The sequence below is a fragment of the Astyanax mexicanus genome, unplaced genomic scaffold (genome assembly GCF_023375975.1).
Source record: "Astyanax mexicanus isolate ESR-SI-001 unplaced genomic scaffold, AstMex3_surface scaffold_31, whole genome shotgun sequence".
Classification (NCBI taxonomy): domain Eukaryota; kingdom Metazoa; phylum Chordata; class Actinopteri; order Characiformes; family Acestrorhamphidae; genus Astyanax; species Astyanax mexicanus.
Window position 1 is genome coordinate 4,649,644 of NW_026040041.1, and position 20,357 is coordinate 4,670,000.

A 20,357-nucleotide genomic window follows, 5' to 3' on the forward strand; every position below is an offset into this window, starting at 1 on the left:
GGTAACTTTCTGAGGTTATGAAAATCAGGATCAGAAAATCAGTAGCTCTGTGTTAATGTTTGTTTCTGCAGAAATATAACTCTGTGATTGATGTTGAGATCTGTTCTCTTTGCAGTAAAACCCAATAACGGCTCTGGACAAGGACTGATTGCAGGAGCAGTTGGAGGGTTGATTGTGATCTTGCTGATTTTGCTGGCTGTGCTCTTCTTTGTTCTTAGAAGGAGGAGGATGATTGGTGAGTAGAAGTGTACAAAAAACTTATCTTCACTGATCACCACTCAAACCACTGAATACACCCTCAGGCTCTTCAAACATAAACAGTAATACAGAAAGGCAGTAAATATATGCTTTTTCAGATTTCCACACCTTAAAACCATTTTTGAGAAGTGGAATAAAAATGATGCACGATTTACAAAATTTTAATCAAATACAAAATTCTGAAAAGTGTGACGTGTATTCAGACCCCCTATATCACTACTTAGTAGAGCCTCATTTCACTGCAGGTCTTTTCAGGTTTGTCTCTACCAACTTTGATCATGTAGAGACTGAGATTTTTACTCCATTCTTCTTTATAAAACAGCTGAAGATCAGTCAGGTTGGATGAAGAGTGTCTGTGAACAGCAGATATTTACATCTCGCCTGTCCCTGGCTCGTACAATAGCATAATCGATAAGATACCATTGTTTAGAGCAGGGATGTCTCAAAGATGCCTTATATTTGTTTTTCTGGCGAAAAAGTTTATTGGTGATGGTCATATTAAGCACATTTCCTGAAAATGCCTTTTTTGCCAAGGGTGCTCTTCCAGAAGCATTTGTCCCTCCCAACCCTTGAGTCAAATGTAGGGGCATAGGCACTCAAAACTGTCGGATGGTTCAAGCTGCCGGCGCTCAGAGGGAGCACAATTGGCCCTGCTCCCTCCGGGTGGGTAGATGGCGCTCTCTCCCCACATCACTCCTAGGGTGATGTCTGCAGCACAGGGCGTCTGTGAGCTGATGTATCAGAACCGAGTCGCTGTGCTTTCCTCCAAGAGCGCTGTGATGCTGTGAAGCATGTGTTAGTCTTCACCCTCCTGGTGTGTTGGGGCATCACTAGTTATAGGGGGAGTCCTAATGAGTGGGTTGGGTAATTGGCCGTGTAAATTGGGGAGAATAATAGAAATAAAATTATATAAAAAAAAAAAGCTGTAGGATGGTCATGAGGCGCTCACTGATGCCTACGGGAAGTTCAGAAAGGTGACTAATAATCAAATGTTTAATGTCAAAACAGACCCCATGGATTCTAGGTTCATCACCAGCTTTTCCTTTCCAGAAGAAAGTGTAACCCCCTTTCTCCTTTTTATCTTGTTCTCTATCTGCCAGTCAGGTTTCAGAAAGGGCAGCTAAGTCAATCTGACATCTCCTTCGTTCTCTGGCGATAAAAGTAGTTCTTCTCTCTGGTCTTTGACTGGTTGCACTGTCAATCAGTGTGCGGATGTTCCAAGTTCCAAAATTACATTTAAATTTACAGATTTATCAACCAAGTGGTGATCCCTCTGGGCACGGTGATCCAGAAAGAATGTTTGAGGCAGGCTATTTTTAAGCTTCCCAGTTATTTTTTATTATATTGTGACGCACCCATCATCCTTCACCTGTCCCACCATTGAGGTCTTCTTTGGATCGCACTTTGTGGAACCTCCCTCTCAACCTTACCGCCATGGGTGACTCTACCAGGATCCTAAATTCCAGACGGCATCACTCTCAGGTTCATTAAAACACACAAAGTTCTCCACCAACTGCAAGGTGGAAATCCACGCATAACGATTAATTAACTAATTTAGTGACTTCTAAAGGAAATTGATTGCACTGGATTTTATTTAGGGCTTTTAGAGTAAAAGGGGATGAATACTTTTGCACCTCATACTTTTCAGATTTTTGTTTGATTTAAAATGGGAAAACCATGCATCATTTTCGTTCCACTTCACAGTTATGTGCTATATAAAAACATATTAAGTTTGTGGTTGTAAGGTGACAAAATGTGAAATAGTTTAAGGGTTATGAATACTTTTGCATACCACTATAAATGATCTTGTTGGATGAAGGTAATCCTTTTTTTTACACCTGAACACATTCAGTTCAAAGTAGTTATTTCATTACCATATTCAGTTTACATGTGTATTACTGATTTATTTATTTTCATTTCAGGTGGTGCAGGATATGGGCAGGTCGCCTATGCTGTTCCTCAGGCCCCCGATGCACAGGGTCAGTGTCATTGTCATTTCTCTAAAATGTTGTGTTATTAAGTGTGGTTTGCGTTTACATTATTATACAGTACCCAGTTTTACATTGATTATGTTATATTGTAGTTCTTTGTTAAACTTTAGTGTTCTTCATCTGTAAATAATTGAAAATAAATCAGTGTACATAAATTCAGTAGCATGTTAAAGTAATACATGTTCCGTACAGCTGGGGTTGGGCAGTATAACAATAGCTAGAAAAGTGCATTTCCTGAAGGAAACGCAGGATGATTGCACAGCTAAAATGCCTCCCACCGTTCGCTATGGTCGTTGCTAAGATGTTGCTCGGTGCTTGCTATAGTGTCTGTGGTGGTTGCAAAGGTGTAACTAAAGTGTTGCTATGGTATCCGTGGTGGTTGCTATGATGTTGCTAAGCAGTTGCTAGGTGGTTGCTAAGGCGTTGCAATGGTATCTGTGGTGGTTGTTACTGTGTTGCTAAGCAGCTGCTAGGTGGTTGCTAACGTGTTGCTAGGTGGTTGCTAAGGCATTCCTATGTTATCCTTGGTGGGTGCTATGATATTGCTAAGCTGTTGCTATATGGTTGCTATGGCATTGCTATGGTATCTGGGGAGGTTGCTATGATGTTGCTAAGCAGTTGATAGGTGGTTGCTAAGGTATTGCTAGGGCATTGCTATGGTATCCATGGTGAATGCTAAGGTGTTGCTAGGTGGTTGCTAAGGCATTGCTATGGTATCCATGGTGGTTGCTATGGTGTTGCTAAGAAGTTGCTAGGCGGTTGCTAAGGGGTTGCTATGGTATCCATTGTGGTTGCTATGATGTTGCTAAGCACGTTCACATTGTAAACAAGGGAAACCGCCCAACTCTGTGCACAACAGATGGAGAAATTTGGAGCAGTGTAAATTACAGACTGATAAATTCAGCAAGAAAACTGCAGAACATCTGTAATAACCTTTATCTTACATTTTCTCCTCAGAGGAGGCATTTATTCTTGATGATGAAGAGCACAATGATGAGGGTGTTAATTTTTCTAACTCTACAGTAGAGTTAAAGTACAGCACAGTATTTACTGTATTCACTCTTTATTTATTTTCACTTTTATTGTTGGATTGAATCAGATCTGTTTATTCTGCTCTCTTTCTTTTTGCAATCGAATATATTAGTAATTAGTAATATATTTTCCTCTAGAACTTATGGGCGGTAACATCTCTGACTCTGGTAACAAAACTTCTTACTTAAAACATTTTTCTGGAATTGATCATTTCTGTCTGCTGTAACTCCAATGTCTTACTGATATTTTGTTTTTAGGAAGTGTGTCAAGCATGAACTGCGGCGAAGAGAACCTGAGGAGCAATGGTAACTTTTCACATGTGGATAAAATAAGATAAGATAAGATGTAATAAGATGTGATAAAATATGTTAATGCCTTATTAATCCCAAAGTTGGAAAAATGTGCAATGTTACAGCAGTGCAGGGTGTAAGGAAATAAACAACAGTATAGTATAAAAAAATATACACAAAAATACCAGAGAAAATATCAATAAATAGTGGGTGTTTATAACAGATTTATTGTGTGTTTCAGTGTGATGCGTTTGATTGGTGGAAAGCGAGACAGCAAGGTGTGGTGATGCTGCAGACTGATCTCTGATTGGTCCACTGGAACTCAACACCCAATCCTGCAGATTATACACCACATCCTGTTTCTAAACGACACTACCTAAATTTAATTTATATTGTATCTTATGTTCAAGTATAGCTACCATTTCACATAGTTTTAACACTAACTATAACACTAATATATCAGATTTTACATTTCATTTTATTAACAGTTTATATATTATATTTATATTAACAAAATGCAAGTATTATAATGTCTGTAAGTATTAAAACTGTACACAGTTCACGCCCAGCTGAGGGACAACCAGCACGTGCCCTGTCTACTGTGCAGAATTTCAGAATTTAATTTAATTTAATGAATGAATTTGAACTGAATCCACTGTACGGGATGTTGAATTGAATTTGTATTGTCTTTAAGTCTTTAAGTGTATTGAAATTAAGTCTTTTCACAGATCAGTGATACTGTGACACTTTATATATTTAACATTTAACATACATTTATCTGCTAAATTAAAGTACAGATACTAACATTAATCATACATTCCCTCAAAAATGAAAAATTATCAATATTTTAATTTCAAACGTATTGGATATAGCAGGGTATTCTGGGGAATTAAGTGCTGTCCAATCATACAGCAGGATTTGTTTTTAAATACACCTTTTGTGTATTATGATTTTTTTTAAATATAAATGTTATTCAGATTCTAGTTCCTTTAATTTAATTTAAATTAAATTGAATTCCACTTCCTGTTTGCAGTCTTAATACAGATTCAATAATTAAATTAGAATTTAGGGGTCATCCTCAGGTCAATTCTCAATTCCTCAATTTTGTACATCTCAGGGGGTCATATTTTCATTACATTTTCATTAAATTGTATGTATATATGGAAGGTGTTGAAGAGTAACTGTTTATTTTACCTTGGGTGTATTGACAAATATCTTTCAATTATGATTACTTAACTTAGTATCTATAATTACATAATCATTGTGTGAAACCTTGTATTCTATAAGCATTAACCAATACTCACATTATATTTGATCATTTTTATTACAGTGTATTTTATACGCATTTATATAGAAGACTAACCAATAATCACAATATATTCTTTACATATATAGATAAACATTGTTTGATCAGGCATGTGACTAACACAGACTCTATTATGACAAATTAACCCACATGATACATAAGGCGTTTACTAACACATAGGATCTATTGTATGGCGGTCTAACCACGCGCTACTAACACATTAACATATAATATATGAGATCTATTGTGAGACTTGTGTAGCTTATGCTTGAAGCATTTCGTTCACTGCATGTTTCTGACTAACGGCCATCAATCATCAGCTGGTGCACTCTGTACGAACTGAATTGATACAAAGGAGACTTCGGGACGAACAGTGCGGCCTTTCTCTCTGTGCGTGCAAAGTCCTTCACCTACCAAAGCGGGAGGAGGACATGCGCACATAGGGAGGGCGGCACTGTCTAATTACTGGAACAATATCACACTGTCTGACTGGACCCAGTCAATTCTTAAAACAATACCACACTGTCCGGCTGGACACAATCAAGGCCAAACACTAGTGGTCGGGTCAGACCTGTGAAACTTGAACACTAACACGTGAAATTATGCATACTAACATGAGATGATTTTAGCAACGCCTCATCAGCAGGTTTCACGTCATTTGGGGTATAAACATGGAGTCAGATCAGAGGGGGGTCAGAACTTATACTGGGACGGCTGTTAGACGGTCTTTCATGTGTGGGTTCTCCTGAATATTCAGTACTTTGTAATAAATACTTGGTTTGCTTTCAACTTCACTCCACCTGTCTGACTCTCTCTATCAAACAAACACGCAGGGGAGTTGTACCCCGGACGAGAGGTGGGAGTAGCCCACCTTTCATTTTCTTTTCTACAACAGTGTTCCATGTGGGTTCGTTTTAACTTTTTTCCCATGTTTCTTTCTCTCATACATACAGTATATACAGTGGTATGAAACATTATTGTTTTTTTATATAATTTGTATTATTTTCCTTTATAAATCATTGTTTCAGATTTCAACAGTTTCAGTTAAATATATCATATATCAGATGAACACAGTGATATTTGAGAAGTGAAATCATTCAGTCATTCAGATTGCCTGTGATGGATGTGATCCATCATTCCTGTGTAGGAAACTCACCTGAAGAAGAGGAGTTTCTTTTTAAAATGCATAAATATTGACCTCTATAAAGTGACTGAGCTTATTCAGGTCCAGGTAGATGGTCCCAGTAATCTCACAATCGATTAAATAGAGTTTAGTGATGAGAGTTTTCAGACTGGTGTATTTATACTGCACTCAGCTGATCCCCATTTCACTAACTGAGAGACTGGTAACACCAACTACCTGAAATATCTCTTACTTTTTTATTCATCTATACACTGACCTTTTTGTTTAATGTTTCTTTTTTCAAACTGCAATCTTCCATGTTTAGACCACATTAGTATTTCTATTTTTGTCACTATCAATTACAGCAAAAAAATGGGTATATTTAGGTCAATAAATATTAGTTTCCTTTTTGTATTTTGATTGCAAGAAATTTGTATTTTTCTTCTTGAGAGTTTTGACATGCTCTAAAAATGCTCTGTTTTGTTCTACTTGTTAATAAAAGTAAAACCTGTTGTTCTTAATAATCGTGTTAAATCTCTTACAGCATTGGTAAAACTAGATTTTTTTTTACTCAAGATAATTAGACTAAATAAAAAAAAGAGTTACTACATGAGATAATATTCATATGAACATGTGAAAGTATACAACCTGCAACACTTTTTAGAAAACATGTTTATTTTATGAAGTGTATGAGGTTTCTAGAAGTTTACAAAAACATCACAGAAAAATAGCTGGTGGAAAAATAAATGATAAAATAAAGCATTCACCTATATACATACGCTAAAAAACACACATACACACCAGTTATAATGTTCTGAAGTGACAATTCCAATTAATACATATTTAAACAGCACATTTCCCCTAATTTTAGGGATGGACAGTTCTTCACACTGTCACAACCAAACAAAACAAGACTGTTCTGTCGAATTGTCCTACTTTGTCGAACCATGCTGCCATAATATATATTTAAGTGTAAAAATACAAAAGAAGCTCTATTTTAGGGTATTTACCCAGTAACATTCCAGTAGATGTACGTTATTAGATTTGGATTGTGTAAATCATTGTATCATGGCAAAGTTATGAGAAATACAGCTTATTACAAACTGATTTTGTATTTATTTATGATAATAATTGTAATTTTAGTTCCATTTACATTTTTGTGCAATGACAGTGCGTCCAGGTTGTTTAATGCACATAAACTCCCCTAAAACAGAATAAATATAAATAAAAAACACGATAAATAATTAGATTGTGTGAGTCAGCGCATGCGCAGTACCTTTGAAGAGCATGTATCGATGGGTAGGACAATTCGACAGAACTCCGGATTCACCCAGTCTCAACGCCAGCTACCTAACCTCACATACGCTAAGCTAAGCTAAGCTAAACTATGCTAAGCTAACGTTACCTCACCTCACCGAAGCTACGCTAAAATAAGCTAAGCTAACGTAACTTAACTTAACCCCCTCCTCACCTAAACTAACGTAATTCCGCGCTCTGAGCCACTTCCATTCATGAAAAAGCAACTATTTCATTAATAAACTCTAGTTTTAAGAGTTTTTACAAACATGAGGATAAAAGTTAGAGGTAATTTAAGACTGTAGGAGCTGTGTTCTCCCATCATCACGGAGCTTCTCCACAGGTGAAACACAGACGCCCCTCCCACATGTTTCAGAGCTGTGCTGTGATTGGCCAGCTGTGAGATCCATTAGATCTGAGCTTGTTTGCTCATGCTGTGTACTGAATTTTTAATCCCTGAATTATTTTTGAAGTTTTTGTGCCTGAATTATTTTATTAAGCTGAAATTTGAGCTATGTATCTTTATATTCAATTTCAATTTCAAATTTCAATACCTGAGTTTTAAATATCTAAATATTTGAAGGTAAATTTTTCAAGAAGACCAGAAAATGAGTGGAAAAAATGAAATAAAATTATAAAAAAAAAGTTAAAAAGCAAAACGTAAAGGTATAATGAAATAATATTAAATAAATAACATTGACTTAATATTAAAATAAATATATAATAATATAATAATATATAAAGAACAGGAAAGAAGCTTTTTTAAAACTGTTTTTTTAGTCCTGTACAAAATTGCAAAGGCAAACTTTTACAATCTCCATTTTTATAGAATATCATGTGGTGCAACTATCAAGAAAGACTTTTATGTTGAAACCAATTTAGAGACAGAAACTATTATAATGTTAATACTGTATATAGTTAATGTATGTAATGTGTACAGTGGATCAGATTTCATGAGTTTAACCATTTAAAAATATCCTTTTATACCAAAATGATTATTCAAATGTTAAAAGTTGGTGCAAATTGCTTTCTAATAAAAGCTGAGTGCAGTTCTTAAGATCTTTTTTAGCTAAGATAATTCTGACCCAGTTATTCATATACACCTGTTTTTGGGTGCAGTTCCACCTAAAGAACAACAGGTGTCGCTACAGTTCTTCTACAAAAATGTGCAGAATTGCATAGAACGCACTGGACATGGCAATATACTGTATATGTATTATAAAAGGCATTTATGAAAATCAGTGTTTCTTATTTTACTATTAAAAGTCGTCATTGCATCACATGAACTACATCCAACAATGAAAAAAAATAAAATGTGGAGTAGGATTTACTTAAAAAAACTTTTTTTCCCTGTGTATCTTAGTAGATTTTACTACAACAATGTTGCACCACATTCTCCCACGGCTTTTATTATTTACTTAATAGTAGTATAGTAGCAGTATTTTTAAAAATTCTTTAGTAATGCTTATTTATTGTATTGTATTTATTGTATTGTAGTATTCATTTCTGTAGGTGTTAATACATGGCATATAATTTCCACTCAGTTATGAAGCAACACACTTTACAACAAGTTTTTATAACAACTTTTTAAAAATGTTTTATTGTTTTGCCCCAATAAAGTAATGCATCTTCATTTACAAGTCAAAAAACAACCGAACAATTAACAAGATAAGAGATCAAGAACAAAACAAGAGAGATCCATTTTTAGTCCAAATATTCAAGCTTGTGACTTAGTACAACCTGCTGCATTAAAAAAAAAAAAAAAAAAAAAAAAAAAAACAACAATATATATGTACAGTTCATTGCAAAAGTATTCGGCTCCCTTAGACTTTTCAACCTTTTGCCACATTTCAGGCTTCAAACATAAAGATACGAAATTGTATTGTTTTATGAAGAACCAACAAGTGGGACACAATCACTGTATATATTAATAGATAGATATATTAAGTGTGTGTGTGTGTGTGTGTGTGTGTGTGTGTGTGTGTGTGTGTGTGTGTGTGAGAGTGAGAGAGAAAAAGAATGTACTTTCAGAAAATATATATTTTTTTAAAGGGTAAGCATATAATAATATTTTTATATTATTTTGAAATATATATATATTTATATATTTCAAAATATATAAATATATATATTTTCAAATTCCAATTTAAATAAAGACGACAAAGATAAAACGCGAAGACACTTGCTGCACAAAATACAAATGACATTAAATTAGAAATAACTTAATATTCTTTATTTTAAGTCATACCACATGATATCCAAATGTGGCAACTTCAAACCAGCTGTTAAAAAGGTTAATTTCTTATTGTTATCAAATTAGAGAGAGAGTAAAAAATACTGATTTTAGTGAAAATGAAAACTGTGTACTTCAAATTTTGCTTTTATCACAGAAGCCACCTTTTGCAGCAATTACAGCCTGGCAGCCTTTAGGCATTATGGCCTTTAACTTTTGCTCAAGCTGCTCCACAGCAGCTCAATAGGGTTCAGATCCAGCTGATTCCTTATTTATTTATTTTTTTACTTAAAAGGTTTTGTACCAGAATTGTTTTATTTAGCTGACAATTGGGCTATCTAGCATTATAAAACTGTACGAAACTGAAATGTCAATACCTTAATTTTAAATATCTAAATATTTAAAGGTCAATTTTTGAAGAAGACCAGATGGGTTTGGACCAGAGAGTTTACTCAAACCTGCTTGCTGCTTTCTTGCTGGTCCTTGGCAAACTGGTAAATGACGCAACTTCCTGTCTTTAAATTGATTTCAACATAAAAGTCCCAAAGCAGAAGTCTTTCTGGTCGCACCACATGATATTCTATAAAATGAAGAGCGCCGGACAAAGTTTGCTTATATATTATGATGGAAATAAAATTACAAATGCTTCGAAATTTTGTACAGGACTAAAAAACGCTTTGAAAATCATGTTAAATAGGGCAGAAAAAATATATAAATTTATATATAGATTAAGAGTCATTTTAACCGCTAAACATGCGGTGAAATTCTCTGGTGACGAGACCTTTTACTAACAGACCTTTTACTTGCAGCTTTCAGTTTTGCTTCTCATAAAAAGAAAGAAAATACAAAAATGTTGTAAAAAAAAAAAAAGTAATGCATATAATTTATATATTTATTTAATATATTTATTTGTCAGGGACAGCAATGGCCAAACTGACCCGGGGCATGTTTAACAATTCAAAAGATGATCTCAAACCCCCCAAAAAATTTTAACAATCAGTGTGAATATTTAATTATTAACTCCATTACTAAATATTATATCAGTATTTAGTGCAGTGGTGTTCCTTACCACTAACAGATAATGCTTCAAATAGGATAATTCACTCGTTTTTCATACAAAATATACGTTTAAACTTTTTTTTAATGTTAAACTACTTTATTACTTTTGAATGACCAATATGAAAAAATCCAATATTTAAAAAAAAACATTGCAATGTTGTTTTAGTTTTAGTTTTTGCAGGGGGTGATTTTGCAAATATGTGAGATGAACCATTTTCATATTATATGTTGATTAATATAATTAAGACAAGCAGAAGAAGTTTCATACTGAAAAAAATACTTTTAACTATTTTTCCTAGATCTTCAAACTTTAAAATGGGTCAAATTGACCCATAACAAAGTTAATTTAATATTTACAAAGTCAAAAAATCTTTTTGTACAGTGAACACCAACAGAAATAAAACCTACAGCTTGAGTCTGAGTGTTGTAATGTAACTCTGTAAAGGTAGATTAGACGATATATTATATATTTATAATGGTAGTAAACAGCTGTAGAGCTTTACTTCACTATATCTCCTTCAGTTCTAACATAGGACTAGATTGCACAATCCCTTATTGATTGCACCCCTGAGATTTGAGGTGGTTTGATGCAGTAACCTGTAGGAGGATAAGAAATAAGGTGCTGTCTGTGTAACAATAGGGTTTGGAGCTTCATTGGAGTCATCAGGTGGGCACCCTCCTTCACTGGTGTTTCGATGACAAGCCCACTACACCTCCAGAGAGCTCATCGGCGACACCTGGCGTCCCAGATGTGCCCCCCTCAGCTCTTAGCCCTCCTGCGTCACAGGTGCTATTTTGGGGCCCAGGTGGCATCTTTCCTCTTTAGCCAGAGCCACCGGCTTGCCTGCTCCGCTGTGCTCGAGAGGGCTCTGATGGTTTGGCGCTGAGTATGGCCTCGAATTCCCAGTTCCCCAAGAAGCCTGGTAGTCGTTTTTCCCACGAAGCCTCTGCAGCCAACTTCCACTGGACAAACCTTGGCTTTCCAGCCACGTTGCTCAGAATCAGCTGCCAGTTCAGCGTACTTAAGGCTCTTTCTTTCGTAGGCCTCCTCAACAGAATCCTCCCAGGGCACAGTAAGCTCAATAATGTAAACTTTACGCAGTGATGTGGACCAGAGCACGAGGTCTGGTCTGAGACTTGTACTGGCAATCTCCACTGGAAAGCATAGCCTTTGGTTTAGGTCAGCCGCTAGCATCCAATCTAGTGCTCCTCCCAACTGACCAAAGTCTGATGCTGTACTGGCCTTGGTCTTGTTTGGCTTAGCACCTTCACGGATGAAGTCTTTTGCAGTTACACAATGGGATGGTGCAGGTAGGGCATTGACGGCTGTTCGTCTAGCGTAGCTGCAAGACATTTCAGAACTTGGTTGTGCCGCCAAGTGTACCGGCCTTGTGTCAGGCTTGCCTTGCAGCCAACCAGGATGTGCTTAAGGTTTGCTGGAGATGGACAGAGTGGGCACGTTGAGTCTTCCCCATACCATTGCTTCAGATTACTGGGAGATGGCAGGACATCATATGTTGCTCGCAAGTATTACATTACATTATTAGTATGTGATTCATCTCCAGACTCTATTTTTATTCTGAAATGGGCCGGTTGCCTGTATATATAAATAGCCCTCGACCAGCCGGGGTCCAGATCCCCGTGTCCTCCGATTACAGAAACACTGCAGATCTGATCTGCTGGAGTTTATTTACTGAAATCTGATTTTAATGAATTTAAACTGAATTAAAGATCAGAAGGAGGAGATGGGGGTCTCTACAGCAGTGTGTGTTCTTCTACTGAACGCAGTATTCATCTCTACACTCGCAGGTAAGTGAATAACTATGTGTGTGTGTGTGTGTGTGTGTGTGAGAGAATCTGAGTCATTAGAGAAATTGAAAGTAAATGTTTTAGTAGGTTATATAATATTAGTACAGTAATAAATCACTCTGAACTATAGATCAGACTGTAATATAGTTATTACGTAGTAATAACAGCAGTAATCTGCTATTCCAGCATCAGATCTGCTTTATAAACTGTGTAATAAACTAATGGTAAAGTAAATAATCCACAGGAGGCCATTACACAAACAACACCAGCTACTGACTCCCTGACCTTCAGATCACAGCCCATATAGAGGGAAAAAAAATAATAATAAATATATATATATATATATATATATATATATATATATATATATATATATATATATATATATATACTACCGTTCAAGTTTGGAATCCCAGTGATTTTTATGTTTTCAATAGAAACACACTTATGAAATAAAGCAAATAAACAGGACATGAAGACATTATCATAGTAAAAAATATTGATTTGAATAAAAAATGAAGACTGTGAAGCCACCTTTTGCTGCTCCCAGACAGCTTACTAGGGTTCATATCCGGAGACTGTGCTTTATTTTCTAAATATTGCTTAACAATTTGGAGGGGTGTTTGGGGTCATTATCCTGTTGTATCCTGATGAAATTGGCCCCAATCAGGCACTGTCCACAGGTAAGGCATGGCATTGCAAAATCGTGTGGTAGCCTTCTTTCTTTAAGATCCCTTCCACTCTGTATAAATCTCCTATTTTACCACCTCCAGACCATCACCCTGCCTCCACCATGCTTAACAGATGGCATTAAGCACTGGTCATGCATCTTCTCATTGGTCCTGTGCCTCACAAATGTTCTTCAGTTTGATCCAAAGACCTTAAACTTGGACTCATCTGTCCACAACACCTTCTTCCAATCTTCTAATCTGTCCGAAGTCTTTTCTCTGTGGCCTATCGCAGTCTTTTCTTTTTATTGGCCAGTGCAGCTGTCAGTTGACAGCATGTAAGGCGTCTTTCTCACAAACTGTACACTCTAAGATTTTTTATCTTCTTGCACAGTTGTGCATCAGGGCCTCCCACTCCTTTTTCTGTCCTTGTTAGAGCCAGAGTTTGTGTCTCCCTTCGAAGGGAGTAGTGAACAGCATGGTAAGATATTTTCAGTTTCTTGGCAATATCTCGCATTGAGTAGACCTCCTTCCTTCCTTCCTTAACACAACACTGGACTGATGGGTCTCTAAAGAAAGTTGTTTCTTTCTGGCCATTTTGAGCCTGTAAGCAAGCCAACAACTAACTGCTGATGCTTCAGATACTAAACTAATATATAGTCTCTAACATCCACCAGCTCCATGATGTCCTCATGGAGGAGTGGAAGAGGATTCCAGTGGCAACCTGTAAATGTGAAACAATACAAAATATCTTATATTTATTTGCAATTGTGAACATTTTTATGAGGGTTGGATACATTGCAAGGTACTATGTTTAAGAAAACCATTGTTAATTTATTTGGCTTTATATCTCTTTCAGAGAAACACTCCCTGTACTACATTTACAGCGCCCTCAACAAAGACGTGTCTCTACCAGGAATCTACGAGTTCACAGCTCTGGGGCTGCTGGATGACCGAGAGATCGACTACTACAACAGTAAGGAGCAGAAGAAGATTCCTAAACAGAGCTGGATGATGGAGAAGATGCAGGAAGATTACTGGGAAAAAGGAACCCAGTCTCGCAAGAGTAAAGAACAGTGGTTCAAGGTTAATGTGGAGATTCTGATGCAGAGGATGAACCACAGTTACCAGGGTTAGTGATTCATCAGATCTTCATTGTTTCCTTCTCTCGTGATCTGTGTCAGTGATTGTGATGGTCTGCATTTTCTCCTTCTTTTCAGATCTTCATGTTCTTCAGTGGAGACACGGCTGTGAGATCGATGAGTCTAATGGAGAGGTGAAGTTTCTGAACGGGATTGATCAGTATTTCAGTATCAGTATGATGGATCAGATTTTCTCTCCTTTGATAATTCACACAGGGTCTGGGTCGCTCCGGTTCAAGCTGCAGAACCAACCAAGAGGAAATGGGATGGTGTTTCCATTCTGAACCAGTACACCCAGGGCTACCTGGAGAAAGAGTGTGTGGACTGGCTCACCAAATTCATGGAGTACGGAAAAGAAACACTGAGAAAACACTGTGAGTTTCTTTAAATCACTTACTTAAAACATCAAAAGCTACTTTTGAACATCATGGTACTTTGGAGCTCAAATACTACCAGAAACAAGCCTCACAATAAACTTATTGATAGCTCTACACAGTTCCTAGAATCCAAATGTCACAAAGGCCAGAAACAGGTAAGACACACGCAGATTAGAATCAGCTATTTTATTAAAGATGGTAACAGAACTACAGGTAAAACCAACCACAGGTGTAGCTAGAAACAGTAAGGCAGCATAAACAAACAACAGAAGGTCATAAATAGAAGATTAACAACACAAACCATGGGCAAGACAAAGAGCAAGGTCCAAAAAAAAGGCAAGGATCCAAACCAGAAAACAATCTTAAATATAAGGGTTAAGTTAAAGCAGTAGTCAGTAAAGAAACAGACAGGTCATACATGAAAAGCAGAGAAGATAGAAAGAACGCGAGGTAGAAGAGCTAGAGACTAGATTTAACACCAGGCACAGAGAACAGGGAATAAGGGGTATTTATACAGGGCTGAACAGGTGAGAATAATCATAATCGTTAGTAGGATGGAGAATTCGTGAGAGGCAGTGGCACGTGACTGGGTGGAGTCCCAAAGAAATTATGACTATGTTTTGGGGTCTTAAATTATATTTATCAAGGTCTTTAAAATGTCTTGTTCCGAACCAAGGTTCATGTGTTGCTACATTGTATACATTTGGTCCGCTTATTTTTGTTTTCACACTGCAGTTTAGGGAGCGCACTAAAGAGCTTTGTGTGATATTCCTACATCCTTTCATCATCACTTACATATCGATGCGTTTCCCTTCACCTGGCGCTGATTGGTTTTAGAAGGACATGCGTCTGACGTTGGAGTGTTGATGATAATTCAGCGGGTGGTTCATTCGGCGGGAAGCCTCTACACTATCAGGATAACATTTGCCAATCGAACGAGCTCGTCCTGAAGCAGCTGAACCACACCTCATTTTTACTGCTTTTCCAGTTATTTTGAGAGGGTACTGACTGCAGCCTGCAGGAAGGCGGAGTTGGATGTCCAGTGCTTCCAGCTCCGCCCACTTTGTTAGCGACATGCCTTCCACTCCCGCCCACTTTGTCAGCATCATGTCTTAGCTCCGCCTCTAAACGGAAGTAAACAATGTACAGGGCAGTTAGCGGACTTTAAATATAATGCGTCGCGTCGTCCGGTTTAAATACTGTGTTACACTACAAGCTTGCGAGACTGAGAAGGTGTGGTGTGGACAAAGTGGGTGGGACTGGACTCGCTGGATGTCTAACTCCGCCTTCCCGCAGGCTGCAGTCAGTAGTAGTTGGTTATTTTTCTTCTTCTGCTGCCGTTGTTGAGGAACGTCTGCTCAGCTTCCTGTAATCGGTCCGAAAGTTCGACCCATCTAGAACAGCGCTTTCACACTGCAGGAGAACCGGACCATGGTTCAGAAGATCCGGACCGAGACCACCTCCCTTGGTCGGACCAAAATCTGGTTCTTTGATCCAGACTGTGGTTCGCGACCCCTTTCACGCCTGCTACTTTGGTTCGGATCAAACTGAAAAGTCAGAAAGTCCGGACCAATTGAGGCAGGTGTGAAAGCACCCTTAAAAATTAAATTTGACTTTTATAATGGTGCAAGAACCCTGTTTTTGCACAATGCTTGCTGTTGTGTTGGTCAACTAGTGCAAAGACTAATGATTGTGGGGAAAAAGGAAGACGCAGCCAGAGACTAGATTTAAAACCGGACAAAGAGAACAGGAAATGAGGGGTATTTATACAGCGAAGCACAGGTGAGAACAATCAGTGGCAAGTGACTGGTAGAGTCCAGGGGAGAGAGCACAGGGGAATTCTGGGAAGTGTAGTCCTGAGTCCATGGCAGGCACACAGGAAGTGTTGTTCTTTTTTCAGCTCCTCCTGATGTTCATGCATTTGCAAAGAAATCTGTTCAAGACCCAAAAAAGGTGAGCCTGACCTGCCTGGCCACGGGATTCTACCCTAAAGACGTGGAACTGAGTGTGAGGAAGTTCGGCACGTCAATACCTGAACATCTGATCACAACTTCTGGAATCAGACCCAATGATGATGGAACCTACCAGCTGAGGAAGAGTGTGGAGATCAATGGTGATGATCCAGCAGATTACGACTGTTGCTTGACTCACAGCTCCCTCACAGAACCAGTGATGAAGAAATGGGGTAATTAAAACTGTGATTGGTGACACTTATTGTAGATTGTAACCATTAATTCTATTTTATTACAGTTGTAGCAGTAGTTTCTCAGTAAATGTGTAACCCTGCATGCACACAAATATTTGTTTCTAGTTGGTGTGATCGAGGCTGAATCTCTGCTTTGTTGCGAGGGGGCGTGGCCATCTTTCACTTTATCCACGCTTCATTTTCCTCCAAATTGAATTTGTGCAAAACTGCATCATATAAAGCATACAAATACATTTGGGGATACAAATGGAGAACGGTAGAAGTTCACAGAGCAGAAGCTACAAAACTTCCTGATCTTGGAACCCCATGTATGTGATTGGTCCAAAAGATTTGTTTGGCGAATGATTGTAGAATGATGCTTCGATGCATCATAATTAATTTGCATAAAGTTAAGAAAACCTAAATTCGCTGCCGCTTGACGCCTCCCATAGGAAATTAATGGTTGCCTATCACTTTATCACCTGCCAGTGTGAATGCAGGGTAAGAAGTGTTACAAATTCACTTTCACACCTGTACAAAGGTGTGACAAATATTTCCATTCTTTCCTCAGGTATAAGTTTAGATACTAGAGTTTAAAATACTACAACTCAAGCTTTTCACTCTTTAAGTAAAAGAGTTTAAAAAGTACTGGTTTCAAAACTACTTAAAGTATAAAAGTAAAAGTAACAAAAGGGGAAAAAAATAAAGCCATTAATACCAAAAGCTTAGGCCACGCCCACAGAGTCCTATAGTGCACTATTAACCCACCCACCCCTCCCTCCCCAAAACACATTTTACTAAAAGCTATAATGACTATAATGTTAAAATATTAAAAAGTTCATGTAGATTATATAATTTATATAATATATAATAAGCTGCATATATGCTGATTATAAATGAATGTATTTTAGTAGAATAAAGTAAATATATTAAAGAAGCTTAGTTGGATCACAGTATGAACCAATAGGGAGTCAGAATGGTATATTACTTCTGGTATATACTTTAAACTTCTCTACATCCAATCACAATCAGATTCACTCTATCTGGGTGGAGAGATTTATCTGGATAGGGGTTTTATTAAACAGATAATTGAAGAGATAATTAACATTTATACTTAAGTAACGTAATTAAGTATTTGTACTTTTGTACTTAATTACTTTACACCACTGCTATTTTTATTAGGTCATAATTTTCAAAAGACCCATAATAGGTAAATCAGTGAATGTGTTTCTTTCATTGATTATTTATTAGTGTTGTATGGGTACCTATCTGAGGTTATGAAGGATATTTACGTGTGTATAGCGCCACCTACTGCATGTGTTGGGTTATGCATGTTCATTTACATTAGTAACTCTGGGCGGCTGGTTTACTGTGTGTTTCTGCAGAAATATATCCCTGTGATTGATGTTCAAATCTGTTCTCTTTGCAGTAAAAAACATTAACTACACTGAAAAAAATGTGGAGTAGGATTTACTTAAAAAAACCTTGTACACGTTTTACACACAGAAATACTAAGTAAATTTAACATAGCATTTTTTTAAGTAAAATTTACTTGCATCTCCTTACAGTTTTTATTAGTAATACCAAAGTAAAATTTACTACTGAAAGCAAGTATTTTTTACTTAGTTATATTTTGATTAAAAATTACTAGTAAAAACCTTGTACACGTTTTACACACAGAAATACTAAGTAAATTTAACATAGCATTTTTTTAAGTAAAATTTACTTGCATCTCCTTACAGTTTTTATTAGTAATACCAAAGTAATATTTACCACTGAAAGCAAGTATTTTTTTACTTAGTTACATTTTGATTAAAATTTCTGGTAAAAAACTAGTACACATATTACACTAAAAACTCCAAGTATTTTGTTAATAATGGGCACTGCTTAAAACACCTCCCTGAAAAATGAAGACACATAATATCCACAAAATATAATTTTATTTTTAAACACAAAACACACAGAAAAATTATGGGCATTTTGTAAGAGTACTGCTTAACTGGTTAACTGCTTAACAAATGTCCACTTGACCTGTCTTAGTTTTATCTTCTATCCCAATTTAGCTTAGCTCTTGCTCTATACAATTAAGAGAAGTAATCCAGAAACAATTGATCACAGAATGATATAAAATGAACTCAAACATCTCACGAGACAATATTCAACCACATATGAGGAACACTGCTTTCTTCAGACCAGAGATTCAGAATCATTTTTTGGGTCAATTTATGTCAAAGAATGGTGGGACACCTAGGGTAAAAAATAAAAATAAAAAACTTGTAAAATTATATTTCTGGTGCACAAACGCACATGCGCGCACACACACACACACACACGCACGCACACAAGTAATTACTGAGGCAAAAGGTGAAACCCCCGCGGAAAAGCGCTGGCCAAGGGCATAGTTACTGAGGCAAGTAGCTAATGCTAGTGAGGGCCATATACTACACAGTAAGCTCGGCTAGCCTCGTGGTAACTGAGCCAAGTAGCTAATTCTAGTGAGGGCCATAGACTACACAGTAAGCTCGGCTAGCCTCGTGGTAACTGAGCCAAGTAGCTAATTCTAGTGAGGGCCATAGACTACACAGTAAGCTCGGCTAGCCTCGTGGTAACTGAGGCAAGCAGTTAATGCTAGTGAGGGCCATAGACTACACAGTAAGCTCGGCTAGCCTCGTGGTAACTGAGGAGTTAGCAAATGCTAACGGGAGTCATATAATACACAGTAAACATGGCTAGCCTCATGGTAACTGAGAGGAGGTAGCTAATGCTAGCGGGAGAATAGACTAGGGCACTTTGTCATAAAGCTGGGGGGTTAGCTAAATGCTATCCGGAGAAATTAGCAAACAATAGCGGTGGCCAGGCGCCGAGTTAATTAGCCGCGGTAGCTAACGCTAACACGATACCGGGGCGGCTCATATTACACACAACACACTTATACCCATATCACATTATACACTTCAACATTTACTTATTTCCCACCTGGATAAAAGGATGAAGAAAGACGCGTTCAGCAATCATCTGACAGGCAGTACCTGTTATCCCAGAGCCACACTCTAGCGCCCCGCATTAAGTTGGGGCGTGTCTAACGTCTGACGTCACACGAGCGTTCTTTTGGCAACATTTTACTTGAATTTCTTTAGTTAATGTAATGATGACAACATTTCAGTAATTTTTACTACAGTTACTACAGTTAAATTTACTGAATGTATTTAACTAAATGGGAAGACACACAATTACGCAGAAACTCCAAGTATTACACTGAATTATACATTACATTTTTGAGTAATTCTCAGAATTGATGTTTTCATGTAGAAATTACTTTAATTGTCCTTGTTGTATTTACAAAGTCAAAAAATCATTTTTTACAGTGTACGTTGAACTGGCTCTGATTGGAGGAGCAGCTGGAGGGGTGATTGTGATCTTTCTGATTTTGCTGGGCGTGGTCCTCACAGTTCTTATAAAGAAGAGGATGGATGGTGAGGAGAAATATAAGAGTTAATATTAAAAACTGATCACCACTGACTACACCGTCAGTCTCTTTACAGATACAGAAAAGCAGTAAATATTTGATGAAACATGAGTAAAAACATG

At 37.2% G+C, this 20,357-nt stretch overlaps 1 protein-coding gene across 1 annotated transcript in view; it reads left to right on the plus strand.

The window, feature by feature from the left end:
* The window catches only part of LOC111190568 (uncharacterized), a 285,381-nt gene that overhangs the window by 152,573 nt on the left and 112,451 nt on the right, over positions 1 to 20,357 (plus strand). Inside the window, exon 5 of the mRNA XM_049472742.1 lies at positions 16,485 to 16,769. Coding sequence (XP_049328699.1) covers positions 16,485 to 16,769 — 285 coding nt within the window. The remainder of the gene's footprint in view (positions 1 to 16,484; positions 16,770 to 20,357) is intronic.